General features: G+C 41.5%; 1 protein-coding gene across 5 annotated transcripts in view; it reads left to right on the top strand.

Moving 5' to 3' along the window:
• Positions 1 to 26236, top strand: part of CDYL (chromodomain Y like) — a 260756-nt gene that overhangs the window by 217483 nt on the left and 17037 nt on the right. For 3 of the 5 annotated variants that reach the window (XM_035295024.3, XM_078370570.1, XM_002746254.7), the window contains 2 exons: positions 24046 to 24302; positions 25936 to 26108. In XM_035295024.3, coding sequence (XP_035150915.1) covers positions 24046 to 24302; positions 25936 to 26108 — 430 coding nt within the window. The remainder of the gene's footprint in view (positions 1 to 24045; positions 24303 to 25935; positions 26109 to 26236) is intronic. The other 2 variants (XM_035295025.3, XM_035295026.3) reach the window with 1 other exon arrangement.

The following is a 26236-nucleotide window of genomic DNA, read 5'->3' as shown; positions in this document are numbered from 1 at the left end:
TCGCAGAGATAGAGACAAAACCGGTTAGCAGCCTGCAGGGCAGTCATGCTAACCTTTGCTGTTGTCTTTTCTCCTGAACAGGTGTCATTTAAGTTTCTAACCAATACCATTCATTTATATCATGGTCAGTTTTATAAAAGCAGCATCCATATGGTGCTATAAAATATTCTAACCAGTGCTAAACAGTCAAATGAAGGTTCATAGCCATAAAGAACCAGATGATCCTTGGTGGCTGTGGCTCCAGCATGATGCTTAAATGATACATGGTCATCCTTTCACCTGTTTCCAAGTTGGTAAGGTTTTTTTCCTGACTACATTAGAAAAGATGTTGACATTGGCTTTGAAGACTTTGATCTGGGAGTAATTGGATAACATGGCTGCTTCTCATTTGTGTGGGCAACCCCAGCTCCTTGCCATCTGCACATGGCCTGGAGGGTCACTCTTTCCTGCGGTGGCTCCTTGGGAGAGGAGTAGCCCCCTGTTCATCAAAGGCGGGCACCAAGGTGCAGCTACAATTGCTGATCCACAGGGGTGGAACGCCACAGGGCTTTGTGGCCGGGGAAAGAAGATTGGCTTTTTTCCAATGGCGAAGGGATTGAAGTGGAAACACGATGTGTGCTGATTGACATTTGACGTTGGATTTTCAGATATTTATGAGAGAATATTTGAAACTACATAATTTATAAAGAAAAGGAATTTTTCTTTCTTATGGTTATAGATGCTGAGGAGTCCAGGATCAAGGGGCCCCCCCTGGTGGAGCCTTTTTGCTTGTGAGGACTCCGCCGAGTTCCCAAGCACCACATGGCGAGGGGGCAGAGCATGCTCACGTGCCGGCTCAGCTCTCTCACCCTCTTCTTACAAAGCCACCGGTCCCACTCCATGATAACCCATTCATGAGGGCAGAGCACTCATGACCCAGTCACCTCTTAAAGGCCCCTCCTCTCAATACTGCCACACTGGGGATTACACTTCAACATGAGTTTTGGAGCGGATAAATGTTCAAGCCATAGCAACTGCTGACTGCTCTGAGGAGACTGACTTGCAGGTGAGGTGGACTAGCAGAAGGCATCAGCCTTTCTCCGGGTCCTGGCCAGGCTGTTGATGACGGTGGCTTGCAGATATAAACCAGCATTACTAAACTCTTAGAAGTTTGTTTTCCTGGGTTCAAAGCTCACTTGGCAGAGACCTTATTGTGTCTTTAGAATTTCCTTCCCACTGTTTAAAATTTGAGCAAAGGACCGAAAATCTCTTGAATGAGGGTAATTTCATTAACACTCTTCCTTGTTATTAAATTTTTTTATTTCAGAGGTGTTTTTAAGTGCCGTCTTTTAAAGCATTACATCGGTAATTTGCTAATCTGAGCTTTTCCCCTCTCCACAGCATGAGGCCCTGATACATTTAGGGCCTCTGTTAAAAGCAAAAACGGTGACAGTGGCAGTAGAATCACCAAAGCTAAAAGCTTAGAGAATGGTGGCTTGTAGTGTTGTAAAACTGTTCAAAAAGTGATTATGGGACTGGGGAAAAGTTGATACTTCCGTCTTTTAGCAGAGAACAGAAAGCCTGTGGTTGCATGACTGGCAAACAATTTCAGATTTAAAAACAGCCCTTGGCTTTAAAATATTTCCAGTTGCTGAAAGTTATCTTCTTCCAGCCTCCAGGGAACTCTTTACACTTCCTTACTAGGAGGGTTATACTGGACGTAAGAGGACCAGTCTAGGGGTCAGCACACTTTTTCTGTAAACAGCCAGTTAGTAAATATTTTAGACTTTTGAGGCCAGACAATCTCTACTACTACTGACTCCACTATTGTAGCCTGAAAGCAGCCAAAGACAACAGGTAAACAAATGAGCATGGCTTACAAAACTTGATTCACAAAAACAGGACGCAGCCCAGATTTGGCCAGGAGCCCTTGTTGGCTGAGTCCAGGCCCAGCCTATTGGCCACTGGAGTTCCTCTAACCGGTCTCTTCCTAACATCTTACCTTTGGAAACAGTTTATTACCAAAAACCAGAGCCCTCACCTCCTACCATCCTGAAGATAGCCCAAATCCTTCTTCTATATTTTCACTGCAGTGTTTCCTCATCAGGATATGTTGTGGGTTTTTTTTGGCTTTTAAACATTTTATGATATTAAAAATGGCACTCTTTCCCCAAAGGTAGAAACTTGGGGTTGCCAGAGGTTTTTGTGTTTGTGATTTGCCATCAGCTTCTAGCTGTCTCTGTATGCCTGAGTCATAGAGGACTGACTGCTCCTGCTATGCCCTTCTCCTCTCCCAGGAGTAGACTGTTGTTGATTTTTACTTGGTTCTTGCTAGGTTGGGACGGGGGGTGCAGTGGAGGGTGGGAACAGGGTGATCTTTTGTTGTTCTGGTCTTAGGCCCTGTGTGTCTCAGCTGTGGGGGTGAAGTATTTCATGATTTTTTTCTTCTGCCCAAGGAGTGAAAGCGTTTCCCCCCGCCACCACTCTCCTTCCTTTAGCACTAATAGATCAACAAGGTCTGCTGCCCTTCCCTGAGAAGCCAGAGGGAGGGCAGGGCAGGAGAGTAGGGCTCTGTGGTTTTCTCATGGGGGTGGCAGGTCCCCTCCTCTGCGCCTGCATCACTAAGATTGTCTCTGATCTGCTTCGCCTCTGGAGTTCCTCATTAGTGAGCTGCTGCACTGTCATGCTCGTCCACACTCAGCCTTTTGCAGTTCTTTACAATCTCAGCTGAATGTTTTTTACTATTGTCTGCCTCTTGTGTCCTGCCACAGTCGAGACAGTCCGCATGTCCCCGCTTTCCTTAGAGGGGCTCGTCTTTCTTCAGGCTGCATGGTTGCCTTGGAACCTCAGCCCTCCTGCAAGTTCAAGAAAAGTTGTAATTGACAGTTTAGCTGGCTCTTTAACCAACATTTTAGCTGTGTACAAGTCTGTTGTTCATTCTGAGCTATTAATCTAGTTTTCATTTTGCTTTTATTTGCATAGAACACAGGGTTTGCAGAATGGGTTTGTGACTGGAGCAGGTTCTGACATGGTTTCTTAGAACGGGGTCCACACATGGTATCATCCATGATGAGCCAGAGCTGCCGGGGATTGGCCTTTCCAGCCCCAGCCTTGTGGCCTGCAGCACTCCTATTACTACATAGGCCCGAGCATAGAAGTGTTTGAGTACAGCAGTAACTGCCTGGCACTGTACCACAGTGCTCACAGTGTGGGAAGAGAGTGAAGAGTAGACTGTTCTCCAGCTGGTAGGCTTGGATGAGTAGGTGAGAGTGGGCAAGTTCGAGACAGAGCCGGCTCCTGAGCCTCGGAGGTCAGGCACATATCCTTGCCTTCATTCACTGTGCGCTGCCTGTGGTTTGCATGTGAGAACACATATATCTGTCCTGTGTACCGGAGTTGGCCCAACTTCATGGTTCAGGTTTAGCTCTTGTCATTAGGCATAACTACAGTCTACTGTAATTACAGCAAACGCCCCACTGTTCAGTCACACAAACAGTTTGCAAAGAGCATCCTTTCTGTCGAATCCCAGTGGAAATCCATGATGATGAATAAATTTCTAGATTTGGATTTCTCAAAAGTTTGTTGTTTTGTTTAATATTTTTGATACAAGTTATCAAACCATCTTCCAAAACACATTTTACCACTCTGCTCTCTAGCCAGTGAACACATTCTGCATGGCCCTGATTTTAGGGTTGTTTTGGATGTTTGATAAACTTACATGTTTTGATGTTAGGACTGTAAACAAAAAATAGCATTCTAAGCCCCCCAGCTTAGAATGTTACTGCCTCTTGGCTAAGGAGACCCCAAAGAAACTTAAGAAAAACTAGTTCAGGCTACAATGCGGATGATGGGGGCAGACACACCGCTTTATATCCTAATCCGTTTGGCGTTTAGACACAACTGACTAGCATTAACATTAAAATGGAGATCCTAATACTGGCAGAACAGACTCTAGCAACCAGATATCACATTCCAACCTGACTCAGGTAGAGCATCACATGACCTGCCACCCCCATGAGAAAACCACAGAGCCCTACTCTCCTGCCCTGCCCTCCCTCTGGCTTCTCAGGGAAGGGCAGCAAACCCTGTTGATCTATTAGTGCTAAAGGAAGGAGAGTGGGAAAAATTTAAAACAAAACAAAACAAAACAAAAAAAAACCTCACTCCTTGGGCAGAAGAAAAAATCACGAAGTACTTCACCCCCACAGCTGAGACACACAGGGTCTAAGACCAGAACAACAAAAGATCACCCTGTTCCCACCCTCCACTGCACCCCCTGTCCCAGCCTAGCAAGAACCAAGTAAAAATCAACAACAGTCTACTCCTGGGAAAGGAGAAGGGCATAGCAGGAGCAGTCAGTCCTCTATGACTCAGGCATACAGAGACAGCTAGAAGCTGATGGCAAATCACAAACACAGAAACCTCTGGCAATCCCAAGTTTCTACCTTTAGGGAAAGAGTGCCATTTTTATTTTAATAGGATAATAGGCCCTGAAGGAAGCCAAAGTATTTTATCCCAAAATACAACTTAGCATATTCTGAAATGGCCCTTTAAAGCTCTCTTGTGGGAGAAATTTTGATTCTGTAGAGAATCTCCATCCCTTACCAGGTCTTTTCCAGATAGTCTGACACCTTTTCAGGTCTGATGAGAGACAGTCACCGTATCTTCTCTATGAAGCGTGCTACCTGGAGACTTCATCTGTGTGACAAGAACTTCCACACCTCCATATCTAAACTCAAGCATTTCTTGATGCTGGATTCAACTCTTCAGATAGGGCTTACTCTTGCAACCAGCTGCCAGTTAGAACATCTTTGAATTGACCTGTGACCTGGAAGCCACCCCTACCCCCACCCCATCCTGCCTTCCTAGGCTGAACCTATATATAATACCTTGCATGTATTGGTTTGTATCTTTTCCTATAACTTCTGTCTTCCTAAAATGTATAAAGCCAAACTGTAACCCGGCCACCTTAGCACATGTTTCAGTATTTCCTGAGGCTGTGTCATGGGCCATGATCCTTTACCTTGGCAAAATACACCTCTAAAGTGATTGAGACTTGTCTCAGATACTTTTTAGTTTACAGAATGATTAACTTGATTGCTTTAAACCTTCAGGTTTGGAGTGGCCATCTTTTTGTTACAAACTGCATGCCTCTAGCCTTCTCTTTGAAGATGACACTACATGCCAAATTTTTTTAATTTCAAAGACATTCTTCATATAAAATCTATGTTCTTGTGGATAAATTTCCTCAAAGAACTCAGGAGAAACTCTTGGCTGAGGAGAACTAAAAATAAAGACCGAGTGAATGTCACAAACACTGAGCACAGGTTTTGAAAAGTTCACTGTGGGGTAAATGAAGACCCTGTTCAATGGTCTGAAAATTAATTGAAAGGCCAACAGAATGACACCTGGAAGGGTGACCATATGGGGTGGGGAGACAGTTTCTGTCCCCCAGGCCTGCCTCCCCCCTTTCAGTGATGCTGACCATTCACCTTTATCTGAGTGGTTCACTTCAGGCAAGCAGCTGAGCCTGTCAGGACAGAGGCATCTCTCCATTCTCTCAGCAGCCTGTTTCTCTCTCAAATAAAATCACGTATTTCAATTTTCTTATGATGCTTCCCAAATCCAAGGAGGTGTAGTTGCGGTGATCCTCCTCACCCTCCTGCCTGGCGCTGGTCAAGCCCTCTGAATGGAGGCCTGGCTACCTGTTTGGCCCACTGCCACACCTCCACCTCTGACAGCTGGGCCCTGAGGCTGATGGGGAGTCCAGAACACCCCTGCCCACCGGAGACCCTCAGCTTTGATCAGTTTTGTTTTTGAGGTTCCAAGTAAGATTATTCTTAAGGGAGGAAAAAATAGCTCTGTGTACAGGGGCAATGCTAGGAAAACAGTTGCTTTTCTGTACTTTGGGGTTTCTGCTGAGTTTGTAACCTGCCCTATCTTATAGAGTCATTTGCTATCATGGTGGTTATTCCTTCCTTCTGATTTTGGGGTGGTTGAGTGTCTGTGTGTGTATTGGCTTGTTTCTTTTTCTTTCTTTTTTTGAGTCAAAATCTTGCTCTGTCACCCACACTGGCATGCAGTGGCATGATCTTGGCTCACTGCAACCTCTACCTCCCAGGTTCAAGTGATTCTTCTGCCTCAGCCTCCCAACTAGCCAGGATTATAGTGCCTACCACCATGCCCTGCTAATTTTTATTTTTTTTTGTTTTTTTTTTTGCATTTTTAGTAGAGATCTGGTTCACTATGTTTGCCAGGCTGGTCTCAAACTCCTGACCTCATGATCCACCCCCCTTGGCCTCCCAAAGTGCTGGAATTACAGGCTTGAGCCACCATGCCCAGCTGGCTTGTTTAGTTTAAAGAACCTCATGGAGAAGTTTATCTTAGATCTTAGAAGTACCAGGTTGTCTTCTTAAGTCATAGGTTTGTTTTTGTCTCTGAGAATTCATTTTAATGGAGTTTCCATCCTTTCTCTGATCTCTAGAAACACCAGAACTAAGTTTGTGGCCTGCTTTCAGGAGCTAACCACAAGACTGACTCTTTTTGTGTGGTGGTTCCACTGCTAGCTTCTTGTTGGGGTTTAATTGTTACACTTTCAGTAGGCTTTGCCTTTGTAGTTTTAAGGAGGGGGGATCTGTAACATATACTAATATTAATACATTGTAACTAAGTATTGACAGGCATGGTAGCAGTTGAGACACAGTTAAAATGAATGTAAACCTCACTCTAGTTTAAACTGTTTCTGATTTAGAGATGAAGTGGGAGCAGAAGGCAGAAGTTAATTGTGTGTGGTGTACTCTGCTGTTTGAATACTAAGAAATTGATAGAAATGGCAGCACTGAAGAAGGATTAAAAGTATACATGGCAAGTTTTCATTCTTAGGCTATTGCGGTTGGCATTGCAGATAGAAGGCTGAAGTACACATTACTATGAATATCAGCAAACACCTTGAACCTCTCCTTACTCCGGGCAGTTATACAGATATACTTCCAAATGAGGTGTTTGAAGTTTTACCCTCTGTGAGGTGATCTAGGGGTAGAAAATTAGCACTTGAACATTTTAGCTTAGAACACATTGGATGAAATAACTAGGTTGAGTTAATTTTCTTTGGAGTAGAAGTTTGCTTGTAACTACTCTTTGTATGTCTAACCAAGATAATATCTTCCTTTAATATCTAGGTTTTGAAACTAATGGCCACACACTGTTAATGAAATAGAGAAATTAGATTGTAATTGATCAGTTATCTTATGAAAACAATAGTTGCACAAGCCAGTTGGTTCTAAGAGTCAAGATAAATATGAAGAAAAGTATTTATGATTCAATCCCATGTCAAAGTAGAATCATTTCTGCAGGAAATATAATTTTTGAAGATGTAACCAATAATAAGATCCCACTGCTGGAGAATTATACCATTTAGATAGCTATTGTTATTCGTATATTTTTATTTGCCTTTTTTTTGTTGTAGTTCGTTAATTCTTTATTCTCTGCACCAAAAAGAAAGGTTGAGTGATGTTCTGTTCCTTTCTTTTGGTACTTTAAGGTGAGATTGTAACATACAGATTGTTGCCTTTTTCTCTCCAATATTTGATTTCTTTTCAAAGCTATTAATAAAGAAATAACTAAATTTAAAGTACCACATGTCTTGTTTAATTTGCTTTAGGAATTTATCCCAATATGCTTAGTTAGAATGATAGGATTAATATTGCTTAGTAATTTCTGATTTTTTAGTTTCAGTTTGTCAAAAGTAAAAGTAAAATTAATAGCTTGAATTTGCATCTGTAATTAAAGATCGACCATGCTTGAATAAAGTTTTCCATTAACTTCTTCAAATAATATAGTTCACTTTTAAGGATTTCAGTTTCCTCAGTGTTTTTAACTTTGATTCTAAAATGTTGGTTGTAGCGATCGCCTTGAAACTGCTTTATCTCCGTGTACGTTTTGAAGAACTGAGTAAGGATGCGCACTTAGATTTCCTTTGGGTTACTAAAGACTTTACTGCTTTTCTGATTTAGGAGTCCAAATCCCCTTAGAGATTAATGCTCTCAGAGGAGCTCAGCACAACTCAAAATGAAGATTAAAATTGACACAGGATTCCTTTACACATAGTAATCTATAAGTATGGGCCTTTATACCACAGAACCTTCAGACGTGGGCAAGGACACTTGATTGTAGTTGCCCTGCACTCACTGAACAGTTTTGCGTAGTTTATGGTGACACTGCTAATTAGTGTTTTCTTCTGGAAGACAAGAACAAAACAAGTTCAAGTTGTTTTCATTATCCTACTGTCAGAAAGTCACTCAGCAAAGTGAGTGTCTTTAAGAGTGAGGCTCCTGCATGGAACCAGAGGCACAAGTTTGATGAGGCCTGGATCCTACTCTTGGGTACATGTGTGGCCTGTGTGTGTACATTAACACAGGTTGGCTGGCATACAGCAGTTCCAGGCCGTAAAAAAAGAAGTAACAGTTTATTATGAAGGTGTTATCTCTAAGCTAAGATATCCTGAAAATTGGCTAGAGATTCTTGCACAATTTATCATTGATAATACAAGTTAAACTAACCCGTCTGAAATGCTTGGAACCAGAAGTGTTCCAGATTTCACATTTTTCAGATTTTGTAATATCTGCATTATACTTACCGGTTGAGCATCTCAAATCAGAAATCCACAATGAGCATTTCCATTTAGTGTTATATTGGTGAAAAGTTTCAGCTTTTGGAGCATTTTGAATTTGGGGTTTTCAGGTTACAGATACTAACCTCTCTCAATATGTAAAGGATTTTACATCCTGGTATCCCTGCTTCTCCATCCCAGGAGAACTAAAGTGAAGACACTTAGCGAGGAATGGAAGTAATTGCAATCTATGATTTTAATCTGTTCTGAGAGTTTTATTATAATTACTAATTAAACACATTCTAGATAATTTAGGGAAATATTAAATATAACTTCAAAATATTAAAATGACCACATGATCCAACAGTTCTGTTTCTAGGTATATACCCCAAGAATTGAAAGCAGGGTGCTGAAGATACCTTTGTACCCCTATGTTAACATCATTAATAGCTAAAAGGTGGAAGCAACCCACATGGCTATCATCAGCTGAACAGATAAAGAAAATATGGCCTGTCCACACAGTGGAATATAATTCGGCTTTAAAAAGGAAGGAGATTCTCTCACGCCTGTAATCCCAGCACTTTGGGAGGCCGAGGCAGGTGGATCACGAGGTCAAGAGATCGAGACCATCCTGGTCAACATGGTGAAACGCCGTCTCTACTAAAAATACAAAAAATTAGCTGGGCATGGTAGTGCTTGCCTGTAATCCCAGCTACTCAGGAGGCTGAGGCAGGAGAATTGCCTGATCCCAGGAGGCGGAGGTTGCAGTGAGCCGAGATCACGCCATTGCACTCCAGCGTGGGTAATGAGCGAAACTCTGTCTCAAAAAAAAAGGAAGGAGATTCTCACACATGCTGCAACATGTATGTACCTTGAGGACATGGTGCTCAGTGACATAAGTCAGTCTCAGAAGGATAAATAACCAAACAATTCTATTTACAAGAGGTTCCTACAGTAAACTAGAGTGGTGGTTTACCAGGGCTTGCGGGGCGGGACTGGGAAGTTGGTATTTAATTGGAGTCTGGGGAGATGGAAAGTTCTGGAAATGGATGGTGGTGATGGTTGCACAGTAGTGTCAGTGTGCTTTATGCCATCAAACTGAACACTTAAAAATGGTCAGTCGTATGCTCTGTGCACTGTATCACTATACAAAATCCTCTAGATTCTGTTCACTAATAAGTAGGACTTTTGAAAAATATACGTATACAATATATATTATGGCATCACAGTAATTATTTAAAGAAACAGTCCATAGGTGTCCCCAATGAGACGGGGCTCTGCTGCCACGCCTGGGGTGTGTCATGCAAACAGTGGAGGGTACCTTTCCTGGAACACTCATGCCCCAGAAGCTCTCAGCAGTGGGAGGGATAAAAGTAGGAGTGGTTAGAGTGAAATGGCAGGGCTCATGTATTAATCAGATTTGTTCAGATTGATTTGTTCGTTTATTTATTTACTTGAGATGGAGTCTCACTCTGTCGTCCAGACTGGAGTGCAGTGGCATGATCTCTGTTTACTGCAAACTCCACCTCCCAGGTTCAAGCGATTCTCCTGCCTCAAGCCTCTGTAACAGCTGGGATTACAGGCACGCACCACCACAAGCAGCTAATTTTTGTGTTTTTAGCAGAGACGAAGTTTCACCATGTTGGCCAGGCTGGTCTCAAAACTTTTGACCTCATGTGATCCACCCACTTCGGCTGGGATTACAGGCATTAGCTACCGCACCCAGCCAAATTTGTTCAGTTTTAAATTTTGTGTGTGTATGTGTGTGGTTTCTTAGTAATTGCACCAACATGATACATCCCTGAGCCATTCCTCTGGAAAAATGGTGGCCTTCAACCCAGCTGTAGCCTTCGCCAGGAGGGAAGGTCAGTTTCAGCTTCAGGGTAGGTGGGTGAATAGATAAATAGGACAAAGATGGGTGTGTTTTAAGCACAAGGCAGGAAGCACCGACATAGGTGCCTAGTGTGTCACTTTCCACATTTTCCCTCTGCAGGATGCAGAATACAAGTGACTAAGCCTCACTTTCTCTCTGCCCAAGTAACTAAGGTTCACCGCATGGTGGTCCAGTACCAGCCTTCTTCCCATTTGTGAAAACCAGTCCCCTGCCCTTCCCCTGGGTTGATGCCAGAAGTAACAAGAGGACTCTAGTTTGAAGCCCTTAACACTTAATAAACAAGAAGACATATTAGGAGTTAGAACAGCTCTTGATTTTTTGTTTTCTTTTGTTTTTTCCCCTTAAGCTGGCTTGGAACACGCTTTCTGAGCCCTGGAAGATCTTTCCCAGCCCTCCTCCTAGGCTCAGCTTTATGTTATTCCTGGCAGGTGGGTGAGCTGTAGACTTCTGTGCCCTCTCCAGTGCCTCCAGCATTGTGTCCATATACCTTTTAACTTGGTATTTAACCCTTCAAAGGTTGACTGCAGTCTGCTCATTTTCATCCTGGCTTTTCATTCTAAGCCATCATCCCCTGAATATGTGGTATATCTATCCACCTCCATTTCTTTGCTAATGGCATAGTACTCCAACGTGCCATATTCTTTTTTTTTTTTTTTTTAAACCAATTGCATTCAAAAAATAGTTATTGAGCTGCATGCAAAGCACTTGGGAGTCAGTTTAAATCCCAGCTCTATCAAGTATTCACCAGCATTCCGTGAGAATATTCCTAACCTTTGTGGAGAGGTTTCTTGTCAGCGGTCACTCATTTTTCCACCACTTTTCTTTTGCTAGTTGGTTTTTCATGTGTAGGTACCGTTACTGCCTCTGCTGTGGCAGGCAGCTGGGTGTGATGGAGACTGCATTTGTGCAGACTCCTGGGCCTGAATTTGGTATGAGCTTGGCATCCCTCACCTGCTCAGTGACCTTAGACAGGCCAGGTGATTAGGCATCCTGGACCTGAAGTTTTCATCATATGGTGTGGGGATTGGGTGAGACACCTGGAACTGCCTGGCCAGTAGTGATGGGTCCACCGATGTTGGTTGCTGACCTGTTGCCTGGGTATCTGGGTCTCTCACCTGTGATCACCTTGCTCTGAAAAGCCAGTATGATTGTTCACTGGGATTCCCCCTGTTGCTTTTGGTGAAGAATTTTTAAAAGGCTGGAAAGAGTTACAATGATGGGTAATTAATCCTGAGGAAAGATGGTTAATTAGTATGTAAACATTTTTATTTTCCTGAATAATATTGTTAAAAAATTGTAAACACAAGCGATACAAGAACCAGCAGTTATAGAGTGCCTACATTGGAGACCACTTCCTTGTGAACTGGTGAGTATGTTTCCTTGGGTACAGTTTTAACGAGGAACACGGAGTAATCCTGATGGTGCCAACCAGTACTGCTTTAGAGCTCCCTGCCGGTTTCCAGATCCTGAGCTGCCTGCCTCCTTCTTTATCATCGTTATTTATCTGTGTTAATTACCTGAACTTGAACAATCCTTCCTCTGATTTATGGGAATTGTTACTGCTGGTGTAATCTCAGTCTTCTGACCTGAACCATTTCCTCTGGGTTACCCTGAATATACTGTTTTGGGCCTCAAATACACAACATCTGCAATGGACACCAAACACATAGATTCTGGAGTGTGTCCTCAGCCTCGGGGAGAGTCTGATCACACACCACAGGGCCTGAGCTCCGCCCAGAGTTCTCAGGTGCCTGCAAGTGTGGCCCAGGGAGTTTTTTTTTTTTTTTAACTCAAGACATATGTACATATTACAATTGTGTACAGTATAATATTTTGAAGCATATGTATAATATATAATGATCAAATCCAGGTAATTAGCAAATCCATCACTTAAGACATTTATCATTTATTTTGGGAATATTTTAAATCTGCTATTCTAGCTATCTGAAAATAAACAATAAATTGTTGCTAATTATAGTCATGCTGCTGTGCCATAGAACACTCAGAACTTACTCCTCCTGTCTAGCTTTAATTTTGTTTCTGCTAACTGACCTCTGGCTCTTCTCCTCCCTCCACCCCCTACTTCCCAGCCTCTAGTAACCACTGTTTTACTCCTTATGAGGTCAACTTTTTTCTGCATATGAGTGAGATCATGCAGTATTTGTCTTGCTGTGCCTGGCTTATTTCACTTAGCATAATGTCCTCCAGGCTCACCCATGTTGCCCCAAATGACAGGAATTTACTCTTTTTTTGATGCTGAATGATACTCCACTGTGAGTATGTATGGACGTTTTCTTTATCCCTTCATTTGTTGGTGGGCACTTAGATTGGTTCCATATCTTTGCCATTGTGAATACTGCTGCAGTAAACATGGGAGTGCAGATTCCTCTTTGACATGCTGATTTCATTTGCTTTGGGTAAATATCTTAGTCAAAGGATTGCAGGATCATATGGTAGATTTATTTTTGAAGAAACCTGCATAGTGTTTTCCATAATGACTGTGCTAATTTACATTCCTACCAACAGTGGATAAGAAAGAGTTCCTCTTTCTCCAAGGAGCATTTGTTAAAAGTCCCCTAGCAATCCCATTGCTGAGTCAGGGTGAAAAGCCCTGCTGTCATGCAGCACACTGCACTTGCCACATCTACTGCAACATTATTGTATGTCTCTAGGTTCACAATTCTGTGGTTTAATCAAGCTAGTCTTACTTAGTTTTAGGAAATTATAATTAATTATCTAGAGTTTATTTAAAGATACATCATCTCATTAATTGCTACTTTTGTCTCAAAATAGTTTTTTTTTCTTTTTTTTTTTTAAGTCTCCTCATTGCTTTTGGCACTTAATATTTTGGGGTTGATTCTCTCTGAAAAGTTTCCTGTGAAAGAGAATCATCTTAATTGCAGAAACCATAGCTTATTCTTTTCTCTGTTGATTTTCAGAATGCTCCCTAAGCCTGTGGAGTCTCAGGTATTTAATGTTCTCATTCCGTGGTTTGCTGTTCACCTGCCTTCTTTATATTTTAGCTTTCTCAAGTTATTTAGCAGTTTCAAGGAATTATTTGTATGTTTCATGGACTAAAATGACTTTTATGCCTCCTCCATTCTCAGGATTTCTTTTGCTTTAAAACCAAGTTTAAAGCATTCTCTGAATGTGGTATTTGGTAGTAAGCATTTCCATCTTCACTCCTCATTGAGCTCTTGCTGGTTGGTTTGTATGGCATCTTGAAGCATGTCATTAGTTAGATAGTTTTATTTTTAGGGCCAGGTCTAAAACATGGCTGTGAATAAATTTTTTTCTTGAGTCAACCAAAAAATGAATGACTTTGATACTGAGCAGTGGAAAGGAAAACTTACAGTGAGTTCTGCTATAATGTGATATATGTGTTCCTAAAAATCGCCACACACTGCAAAATCATGCAATAAAAACTACAGGGTTTGTGGGAGAAATGAGATTAGAGGCACAGTCCTCAAAAACTTTGTCATGGGCACGTTAAAAAACAAGATAGGACCCTAATAGAAACAGTAGCACAATTTCCAGTATCAAATAATTAAGAAAAGCAAGTACTACAATAAATATGATACTTTATCTTGAAAAGGATAGCAGAAATTTGCCTGTGAAAGTAGGCACTGGAAGCGTTGCAGCATGTGGTTACTGTGAAGCAATAGAAGGACTGCTGTCTGAAATCATACAGAAAGTTGTAAGACCTGATGTGGGTGGGTGGCTGTTTGAGTGTGATTTGTGTGTGTTTTTTGTATTCCTGCCTAGCCAGTTTCAGCTGGGTGTAGTTGTGTGTTCACTGATTCTCCAGACAATTGTGCATAAACATGTGAAATTCGCAGTATACTCAGATTGTTCCTAATGAGTCAGTGGTGTTACAACAAAACATGATTGCAGTCCTAATGGTATATCAGTGTCTTAGAGATGGCAAGAATGAGCACATATAGGGAACCATCTATTGAATGGTTGCTAGAAAACTCACATGGAACCATTGTTTATACCAGCTTATATAGATTTGTGATGGATGTGTCCTCATCACAGGAGCTACTTTTAGACTAATTCTAGCTCGTCATTTTCCCCTGTACTAGAACTGTGCTCTTCATGCAGATTTATAACATAAAACTAGCTAGGTATATTTCACTTATTATTCTTTTCAAAAATTTCTTAGCCTGTCTCCCTGCTAAATCCTAACCACTGAGCATTCGACTGGAAGTCTTCTAGAATCAGATTAGCCTTTAACTTGGAGACCCCTATGGATAGGGAACTGGAATTGAAGGAGTTGGAACAAAGACACTTGTACAATTATTTGTCAAGAATGTATTTAACACATTATGAAGAAAAGAGGTATTGATGTTTAAAGCCTACATTTACTTTCATGTTCATATGAAAAGTTGTACTTAAAGAATATTTTCAGATTACATAATCTGAATAAAATTGTATAGTTTTGTATAGTTAAATAGGATTATGTTCAGTATATGTACATAGCAATATTTTGAAATATTAAGAGAGAGCTATTAATTCTGCAGATGCTGTAGTCCTTGCTCTTTAAACCAAAGGCAACAGTGGTCATGAATATCCAAGATAGTTAAAAACAGTTTTGAACTCTTTTTGCAGTTGAGACCCTTCTGCCTTGAAAACATAGTAAAACTTGCTAACTTTCGATTAGACAATTTAAACTAAAATATAATTGGAGAAATACCAGTTAATCTTTACCTAATGAAGAATAATTTCCCAGACACTTTTGTATGGATTTTAGATGCTAAAGTATGGTTTCTGGTGCTTTCTTGATTATGTGAGTAATGTAGGAATTTACAAAATAGCAAGAAGAATTATTCCATGTCTCTCTCAACAAGAAAGAGTCGTTATTAACGTTTGTATAATTTACGTTCCTAGAAAACTCACATGGAAACATTGTTGATACCTATCTGTCCACATACCTCTTTTGTTATCTTTCATTTTTATATTTTTTATGTATGACTTTGGGGATGGGCCGTGAAAATCAGATCTGCAGGTACCACACACCTTTCAGGTATGCTGTGGGGATTTAAATCAGATTTTATGCTTAGGAGCTCAGCATGTGTAAGGGGTGATGTAAATGGTAGCTGCTGCTGTGATGCACTTATTGACCTGTATTTTTAAAAATCTTGACAAGCACAATAGCTATATAGTATTATGTCAGGTACATGTGTGCCATAATTAATTTTACTGTTTCCTTACCACTAGGCACTAAGTTTAGGGCTTTTGACAATTTTAAAAGTAAAGCTGAATACTTTTTGTGTGTAAAAACATATCCTCATATACTTTCTATTTTAGGAATAAAATTATAAAGATAGAATTACAAAGGCAGAGGTTGATTTCCATATCTTATAAAATTGCTTTCTAGGAATATACCAATTTATGTATATGTGCCCTTTGCTAGCCTTAAGTTGCCATATTTAAAAGTTTTATAATCTGAAGGTAAAAAGAATGTGTCTTTCTTTTTTTACTCAGGTCAATTTTTTGTTTTAGTGTTTTCATTCCATCATTCAAATTTGCTGTACGCGTGGTGTGTGTGTGTGTGTGTGGTTTGTCTTTTGAGACGGAGTCTCACTCTGTCACTCAGGCTGGAGTCCAGTGGTGGTATCTCGGCTCACTGCTACCTCCATCTTCCAGGTTCAAGTGATTCTCCTGCTCAGGAGTAGCTGGGATTACAGGCATGTGCTACCACACCCAGCTAATTTTTGCACGGTTAGCAGAGACAGTTTCACCATGTTGACCAGGCTAGTCTTGAACTTCTTGACCTCAAGTGTTCCACTTGCCTTGGCCTCCCAAAGTACTGGATTACAGGCATGAGCCGCTGCACCCAATCTTGTGTGTGGGTGCAAAAACAGACCTATTTTTTGGTCTGTTTATGCTTTGCAGTTATTAGTGCTTTAATGATAAAAAATACTAGCCTTTCATCTGTGCAACTTTCAACATTTATGTACTCAAATTTTTAAATCTTTTTTCTGTCCTTTTTATGTTTAAGTTCTTCTTCATCTAGAAACTTTACATGTTTTTATGCTTTTTATTAAATAAGACTTTTGCTATTTATTAAGTGGTTTATATCAGCTTATTGATTTTTGATACATGTATCCTCATCATAGACGCTATTCTTAGACTAACTCTAGCTCATCATTTTTCCCTGTGCTAGAACTGTGCTCTTCATGTAGCTTTACAATGTACAACTAGTTAGGTATATTTTACTTATTATTCTTTCCAAAAAAATTTAGCTCGTCTTCCTGCTAAAGCTTAACCACCGAGCTTTTGATTGGAAGTCTACTAGAATTCAAATTAACTTTACAGTATTTGATGTTCTCCAGAATCATGACATCCCCACCCCCCAACCTTTTTTTTTTTTTTTTTTTTTTTTGGTCTTTCTGTATTTCTTAGTACAACTTGATGTTTTCTACGTGTTTTTTTCCGTTTTTTTTTTTTAAGTTGTTTATTCCTAATTTTAGTTAGGGATTATGTGTATGTGTGTGTGTGTGTGTGTGTGTGTGTGTCTTTTTAATGTGTGTTTATTTTCTAAATAGTTCCCAGAATCTAGAAATACTATTGTTTAGTGTATTTTTGCCATTCTTGCCCTTGAACTAAGCTATCCCACAACATCTTAAAATGTCCTTTGGTGTAAACCATCAAGCATGAATAAAGTAAGATTGTGCTTCCATGAGTAATGGGTAAAATTGGTATGTGGTTTTACTCTGTGGCATTTGTGTCTAGTCAGAGTTAAGTTATCTTTGCAAAATTGATTGGATGAATTTTCTTTCTTTTCTCTGTGTTCTGAGGCTATTTGTTACTCCACAGCTGTTCCTTAACCCGCCTAGCCTGAGAAAGTGTTTTAAGAGGTAATTCTTTAATGATTTTATTTTTTTCTCCTTCCTTGTTTTTTTTCTTTTTCTTTCTGCTATGTCAAAGATCAATCTTGAGAATTTATACTTTTCCAGAGAATAGTCATTTTCTTGAAGATTTTAATATATTTGTATAGTATGTACAAAGTGGTTTTTATTCATTTTTGTTAGGTTGGTATGAAAGCAGGAGAGATACTGTTTCTGTGATGAGGCCAAGGAGTTACTACTGTCTACATTTAGTTAATTACACTTAATATGCAGTCTGTGCAGGTTCCTTTTTACCCATATATTTACTGGTCTGATACTCTTCATTCCTGTGTATATTCAGGCTTCTGTCTGGTGTTATTTTCCTTCTGCCTGAAAGTACAGGTCTGCTAATAACAAATTCTCTCAGCTTTTATCTACAAATGTGTGTTTGTTTCTCCTCTGTTTTTGAATGACATTTATGCTGCGTATGTGCTGTGTATATAGGTTGGCTTTTTTTTCTTTTTCTTTCTTTTTTTTTTTTTTAAACTTTATATACTTCAAATGTGCCATTCCATTTTCTTCTGTCTTGTATACTTTCTGAATGTAAGTATTGAGTTGTTCTGTTATTCTCTCTCCAATCTTTTTGTTCTCAAGTTATCAGCAGATTATAATAGGCCTCGGTTTGGGGTTTGTGTGTGTTGTATTTATAATAATTGGTATTTTTTAAGCTTCTTGGATCTATCAGCTTCTGGTTTTTATCAGACATTGGAAGATTTTCCACTACTATTTCTGCATATATTTTACTTGAGCGCACGTGTGCGTGCACAAACACACACACACACACCCCTTCTCTGAGACTCAAATTACACATATGCTAGACTGCTTAATATTGTGCCACAGGGCACTCAGGCTCATTGTTTTTTCTGTTTCTTCTCCTGTCATACTGCATTTTGGATAGAGCCTATTGCTGATCTTTTATCATCTAATCTGTTAAACATATCCAATGAAATTTTTATAATCTTTCATTTCTGCATTATGTTCATGTTTTCCTTTAAATCCTTGAGCACACTGAGATTATTTATAACAGTTTTGAAGATGTTCTTTTCTGTTAATACTATCATCTCTCACTTTTTAGTCTTTTTTTATTGCCTGATTTAATCTTAGTCACTAGTTCTATTTTCCTGCTGCTTTGCTTGTCTAGTAATTTTTGGTTGGTTGCTGAACATTGTGATTTACATTTTGGGGTGCTGGATTTTGTTATATGCTTTTTTAAAGTATTAGATTTGTTTGGGCAGGAAATTGTTAGTTGCGTATCACTTTGATCCTTTCACATCTCATTTTGAAGCTTTGTTAGTGCAATTTTAAGTATTCTTTATTCTAGAGCTAGATTAGTTCCACTGCTGATATGTACCTGATCCTGGGTGCCTCATGTATTTGATGAAGTCTCTGCTCTGGCTGATGAGGACTTCCAGCCCTCGGCAAACTTGAGATTATTCAGTTTATAGGTCTCTGGTAATTGTTCTTTTCTCAAAAGTTATTTGCTGCCCAGCCTTGTGGGGTTTTTCCCTGTGTGTGATGAGATTGGTTCAGCTAAGACTCAAGGGGATCCCTAGCCTTTTCTGGAACTTTTTGTCTGTGTAGTTCCCTCCTTTTCTTTATCATGCCTCACAAATTACTGCCTCCTAGGCCTCCCCCAAGTCATCTGTGCTAAGACAGCATTTTTGCCAGCTATGTCTGGGTTTCCCCTTGCTGCACCTGCAGTGTGGCAGCTGCTCTCGGCGGAAAGGCGGATGGACTGTTGGGCTCACCATGTTTGTCTCCTTTCGCTCTGGGAACATTGCCCCGTGCAGCCTGTGGTCCAGTGCCTGCACACAGTTCTTTTGTGTATTTTATTCAGTTTCCTAATGTTCAGTGGCAGGTGAAGAAGTACAGACACTGCTCTCTTAAGATGGCAAGTGAGTTTCACAAGTCATTGTAGAGACTTGCACTTTTTGAAGCAGTGATATTTAACAGATTCATCATATGTATTTGAGGGTATCCTTTTTGTTCTTGAACATATTAAAATAAAATGAATTATTGGAAGAGATACTAAAATAGGTTTCTTTCCCAGTCAGATTTTATGTTACTAAATCCTAGGAAAGCCTTGGTAGTCTCTGAATCCAAATCTGTAAGGAACTCTGAGTTCAGAGAGGCAATTTGTACTCCTGGGTTTGCATGAGAGTTGATATTCCAGGGGAGTCGCACTAATTTCCACAGTTTATTGGGGAGGGGGATTTTTTTTCTGAATCTCAGTGTTTATCTTTTGTTTATTCATTAGCAGCTAATTCTGCTCTGAATTTTAGAGCTTACCATCTCTGGCTTGGCTTGAGGTAATGAGCTATGTGACCCTTGGCCAGTCACTTAACTATTTGTCTCTAAATTGTGGGATCTGGACTAAAGGGACATGAAGGTCCCTTTGATGAGTGTACTGAGTAAATATGTACTGAGTGTTATGTGCACCGGGGATACATGAGTGGATAAGACAGGCAAGGACCCTGCCCTTACACAGGTTAGTGGAGTACATAGATGATACTATATAAATAAAAATAGAATGAGAAAGAAATAATTTTCAGAGATGCTTTAAAGAAAACAAACCAGGGTGATACAAAGTGCTGATAGGAGGGACCAGCCTTAAGATGTGAGGTCCAAGAAGGCTTGTCTGAGGTGCTGAAATTTGAGCTGCCATCCAGATGAGCAGAAGAAACTGGCCATTTGAATTCCAGGTCATAGGTGTTCTAGGCAGGTGGAAGAGCACGTGCAAAGGTCCTGATTTGGGCACAACCCTGGGTGGTGTGAGAACACTGTGGCTCAATTGTCTTGAGTGGGGGGCATATATGATGATCATGGTCCTAGCTCAGTGCTGGTAATCTGTGACTGCAGGGTTTGATCCTGCTGTGAAGACTTCTCTACCTAAATAGTACAGAGTTCAGTGTCACATGCCCTGCACAGATGAGTAACAGGGAGTGCCAGGAATTACATGGGGTGGGGTGTGGTAAGTCCGAAAGGAGCAGGGACCTCACTGGCACTAGGAGCCAACACAGTTTCAACACAGGAGGCAGAAGGCCAAGTTCAGTAGTCTTGGTCAGCATGAGCCAAAATGAATCCATTTTTAAATTTGCAGAACCACAGATAGTTCCGTAGGCACTACTGCCTCAAAGAAAATGCTGAGCTTTTTCTGCGGCTTACATATAAAGGCTGCATGGACTCTGTGACCTAGAAGTCTTGCTTTGGTGGAAGGAAGCCACCAGCAAAACTGCTCGGAGAGTTTAAGGAATGTGTGCCTTTTACATAGAGAAAGGAAAGACACTGAAAGCAAGAGCAGTCAGAGATGGGGAGAGCAGACCCGAAGCCAGTCAGCTTTATCCTGGTGGGAGGCAGGTGTCGTAGCCATTTGGGCTACCATAACAAAATAGCATAAACGGGGTGGCTTGTAAATATACAACAGAATTATTATGTTAGTTATTCTCATAGTTCTGGAGAGAACCCTAAGATCAGGGTGCCAGCAGGTTCGGGGTCTGCTCAGGGCTCACTTCCTGGTTCACAAATAGCAACTTTTTACTGCATCCTCACATGGCAGAAGGCCTAGGGGGTCTCAGCCCTCATTTATAAGGGCACTAATCCCATTCATGAGGGCTCCACCACTATGACCTAATCACCCCCAAAGGCCCCACCTCCTAAGAACATCACCTTTTCGGTGAGGATTTCACCACAGAAATTTGGGTGAGACACAGCATTTGGGCCATGACACCAGCCCTTCCCTGTGTTGCCAGGATGCTTCTTTTTGTGCTTTGATACAGCAGTGATTAAAAATCCAGCTCAGGTTAAGGAGCTCTTGCTTGGCATTACTAGCTGCTGGCATGTGTAGTCTGAAGGAACCCGCTTCTTGTGAGAAGGCCTAGAGTCTCCACAACTGTCTCCTTTCCCAACTTGCCACCACCGTGTCACGTGGCCCCTGCCTGCCTCTGCACAACATTGTTCCTGGTGTGATCCCTTTTTAGGGAGAGAAATCATTGCTACTGGCCATCACCTAAGTGGCAATGTCTTCTCATCTGCACTTTTAACAACTTGGGAGCTGTACATCTGTGTTTCTTATTGATTGGTTTTTAGCTGTCTTTCACCTGTGGTCTGGCTTCCGCTCTTGACACCATAGTGAAGCATTGCCCACGTTTACAAATGGCCTCTCATCTCCCCCCACGTTACCTCTTCTACATTCTCCTCCACCTCTGCAGCACATGCCCCTACAGACACATCCTCACTGCTGTGGCCTGTTCTTTTTCCTTTGAGGAAGCCAGTTTTTATTGCCTTTCTGCTTCTCTGCTGCCTCCTGGCTCTCCTCAGCACTTCCCAGTTGGCTTCAGCAGGCTCACTCTGTCTCAGTCTTCCCTTGGGAGCTCATACCGTCAGTTCAGCCACTTCTGGCGCCAACCCCAAGTACCTCTCTCAAACCCTGTCTTCCCTCTCCTGATCTAGATGTGCGTTTTGGGCTGTGCACATCTCCACTGGGAGACTCACCCTAGAGGAGACCCAGCGTCTCTCCCTCACCTTCTCCTTCAGCTACTCCAGGCTGCACTGCGGAAGCCCCTCTCCTGCTCCCCCAGGCTCATAGGTTCAGAATCATCCAACATCCATTTCTGTAGACTCAGAAGGTTTCTGGCCATGTTGACTCTGGGTCCCAGTTGAATGGGTTGAAGAATGATGTACAGAGGGAGAGGTGGAGCAAGTGCAGGCACGTGAGGCTGTGATGCGAGTGAGACTGGAGGACACAGCTGAGGGGAGGGACAGATTAGAGAGGGTTTCTGAGGGGAGACGAGATGCAAATGTTTTTAAACAAAGATGGGAGAAGGATCTGGTAGTGTGGTGGTTAAAACAGAGTAAGTCTTTCCTGAGTTCCTCGGAAGAACTCAGCAACACCCTGGCTGACTGGTAACACCCAATCCAGTGGTCTTCAGTTAGAACTACTCCAGGCTATAAGTCCTTTGGAAACTTACAGAGATTTGACAGCTTTGGGGTGACAGAAGTCAGGATTATGTGTCACTACATTGTTGGTCATATCGACAAGTCACTGAATAGTAGTGTGTATTTTGGTGTGGACTGGAAAATGAATTACAGTGCAACCCTACTGTAGCCCTTGGCTGCCATGCATCCTTAGGAAAGAACAGGAAGCTGTGTTCTGATAGAGGAGCTGTTCTCAGATATTGTCAAAGGAATAACCATGAGATGTAACAATGTATGTCTCATGTATATGTACAAGCAAGGCAACAATGTGTAAGCTATAGCAAAACACTGTGTCTAGTGTACTGCCATCTGTGTTTTTAAAAGGGGGGTGGTGGTAATGGAGAAGTCTGTATTGATATTTTCTTGTATGTCCATGGAGGTAATCTGGAAGGGCCCCTGAGAAGCCAGCCCCAGTGGTTAAGAGGGCAGGGGGGTCCTGTGCAAATAGGATCAGGTTGTGAGGGGCTTTCACCTTTCTATCTTTTATGTTTTTAGAACCATATGTAGGTATTATAACCTCTTTAAATATTTCAAAAACTTTGATTTTAAAAAAAAAACCTCTAGCAATTAAAGTATTATTTCCACCAGTTGAATGAAAGTCAGGTTGTTTTGCCAGGGAGGTAGTTTTCTGGTGGCTTTGGTTTATTCTCTGTCACTTTGGAGGAAATATTTCTGATTCATAATTCTTCAAGCTCTGCCCTCAGAGAACTTCTACCATTGCTAATGTTACTGGTAAAGCCTGATCTTGTTTTCTTACACTTCTTTCCTTTTCTCCCTATCCACTCTGTACATTCATCACCACATTAGATCAGATTTGGACAATTCATATGGATAGGAGAATCATTATTTGTGTTCTTAACTGGGCGCAGTGGTTCATGCCTGTATGTCTCAGCTGCTCAAGAGGCCAAGGTGGGAGGATCACTTGAGGCCAGGAGTTTGAGACCAGCCTGGGCAGCATGGCAAGACCCTATCTCAAGACCCCAGCAAAACACTGTTACTGCTGTTGAGCTGTGACATATGAGGGAACATTGACAGGATGCTTTATGTGGTGGGAGAGAGGAGAGCTATCTGCAGCTGCTTAACAGGGCTGTTTGAAAAAGTAGTGGAACTGGGACAAGTAGATGGACCTTCTGATAGTCCCCTTCCAGGGCTGTTAAGAAAGAACTCAAGTGTCCCACAGGAGCAGTGGTCTGAAGTGGTGGCTGCCACACCGTTTATGACCTGCAGAGAAGGCTGGCTGCATCCGTGCATCTATCCAGTTTATCTTGCCTTCAGAAAAAGAAGTTTCGACTAGATGGCCTTTACTCTAATAATAACGTATTTTCTTGAATCGTTTTCCTTTCGTTCTTTCAGCTTCTCAAACCTGGAATAGATACTCTCCATGAAACCCATTCTTTCTTGATTCTGTCCTTTCAAAAAATCTCTAACTGTGTAGCTTCCTTTCAGTAAGTACGCCTCCATCTTTATTTTTTAGGCAAGATAAACAAAAATGTGATTTTCTTGTCAGACACTGAAAGAGGACAAGTGGCTTTAAAAGTAGACTTTGATTTCGTAAAGGTTCTAAGTTTTAATGCTCTTATATTGATACATTACATCCTAAGTATGTAATGAACATTTTTATCCCATTCAAAGATGGCATTAGGGAGTGAAGTGGTGGTGGGACGTCACAGACTACTGTGATTTCAAACTCTTGGCAGGTACATCGCCGTTCATGGATGCATTAACAGCCAATGGGACAACCAACATACAGACATCTGTTACAGGAGTGACCACCAGCAAAAGGAAATTTATTGACGACAGAAGAGACCAGCCTTTTGACAAGCGATTGCGTTTCAGCGTGAGGCAAACAGAAAGTGCCTACAGATACAGAGATATTGTGGTCAGGAAGCAGGATGGCTTCACTCACATCTTGTTATCCACAAAGTCCTCAGAGAATAACTCACTAAATCCAGAGGTGAGAGGCGCTCTTGGGCTGGCGTGGGCTTCGCGCTTCTCCCTGCCTGATTTCCGGGCCTGCTTGGCAGCATTGGCTCTTCCTGTGCTCTTTCTAAACCTCCTTTTGGGCCATCTTCCAATGCCCACTGGAAGGGAGGGAACAGAGGGGAAGTTTCGGGCTTTGCTCCTTGTCACGCCTCTGACGGCCATGAAGTCAGGATGCTTGGCATGTGCTTAGTATCCATCCCCATTCTCCTGGGTGTGGGCTGTGATGGCACCCAGGGCTCTGTGCCTCTGTGGTTCACCTCCTGCCTGGAAGCTCTTCATCTGGCGGGCACGGGGCCTCCATGAACGCACATGGAAAATGTGTGTGCACGAGCTTTGCTTTAGATTTCATCAGATTCTTAAAGGGTTCTTTGTGCAGAAAGAATTTAAATGCCCTGCGGGGGGGTGGGTCTCAGTCTCATCCGAATATTTATCATCTGGCCAGTCCCCAGATATCATCAGAGGTTATAGCAGATCACACAGCTACAGGGATTTCCACACCTGCTTATTGCTGATAGTGCCTAGTAAGTAAGCTTTCCACAACTGGTTGTTGGAAAGGTTAGAACATGAATGTCCTGAAGTTTGTAGAATTGGGGGTATTTGAACCTAACCTATACCTTACCAAAATTTTAAAGTCTAGTAGTCTGTTTTCCACTTGTGAGTAGCTAGGTTGAGGGGTTTTTTTTCCAGGCAAGAAAACCCAACTACAGAAAGTGTGTGCATTTGGCCAGGGTCACATAAGAAAGCAGGTCAAAGCTGGTCCTTGGTACATTTTTAGACTGCAGAGTCCCTTTATTGGTTATTTTTAAATGCTTCATAGAGATCATTTAAAATGATTTTATGCCCTCAAATTACCTGTCCATGCTCATGTGCTTGGATTTAACACATTTACACACCAAACTATTGAGTTTCTGTCCCAAGTGTAATAGGGTGATTTTTAAAACAAAACAAAACAAAAAACAGTAGAACTGAACAAGTTTCTTTCAACTGGTTTGAATGTGCCACCTGCTGTCCAAACTGGAGAAATGCCAGTGATGTAATAAGTAACTTGCCTTATCTAAGAGCCACAGTGACTACAGAAATACTAAGACAATGTAGATTCCCATGTCTTTTTAATTATATGCTAGTTATGTAGTTATGTTTTACTCCATCCCCAGCATCTCAGTCTCTGGTTACAGAAAATGAGACGTGCAAATTAATTAAAATTATGGTAGATATCAGTAACTGTATCAGGCTATGATGCGTTTTTCATAGATGCAGATTATTCAATAATAAAATGCTTTTAGGCCGAGTGCGGTAGCTGATGCAGGTAATGCCAGCACTTTGGGAGGTCAAGGCAGGAGGATTACTTGAGCCCAAGAGTACAAGATCAGCCTGAACAATATAGCCAAACTCTGTCTCTACAAAAAAAGTTGAAAAATTAGCCAGGCATGATGGCACAAGCCTGTAGGCCCAGCTACTCGGGAGGCTGAGGCGGGAGGATTGTTTGAGCCCAGGACCGCTACACGCCAACCCGAGCAGCAGAGTAAGAGTGTCTCAAAAAAAAAATGCTTTATGATTTTACACCCAAAATATTCTTTGCCACTTTAACTTCTGGTGACTTTCAGGTAATGAGAGAAGTCCAGAGTGCCCTGAGCACGGCCGCTGCTGATGACAGCAAGCTTGTACTGCTCAGCGCCGTTGGCAGCGTCTTCTGTTGTGGACTTGACTTTATTTATTTTATACGACGTTTGACAGATGACAGGAAAAGAGAAAGCACTAAAATGGCAGAAGCTATCAGGTATGTAAAAATGATGTTTTTTAAACATCGGTTGGGTGTTTTGTTTTTGGTGTACCAATCCTGATAGAATGGGCCTGACCAAGCCTTGAGAATAAAATGTACATCTTCTTCATGTTCATGGAGAGACA

The sequence above is a fragment of the Callithrix jacchus genome, chromosome 4 (genome assembly GCF_049354715.1).
Source record: "Callithrix jacchus isolate 240 chromosome 4, calJac240_pri, whole genome shotgun sequence".
Classification (NCBI taxonomy): domain Eukaryota; kingdom Metazoa; phylum Chordata; class Mammalia; order Primates; family Cebidae; genus Callithrix; species Callithrix jacchus.
Note: the sequence above shows the minus strand (reverse complement) of the source record. Positions and strands in the feature narration are given on the sequence as shown.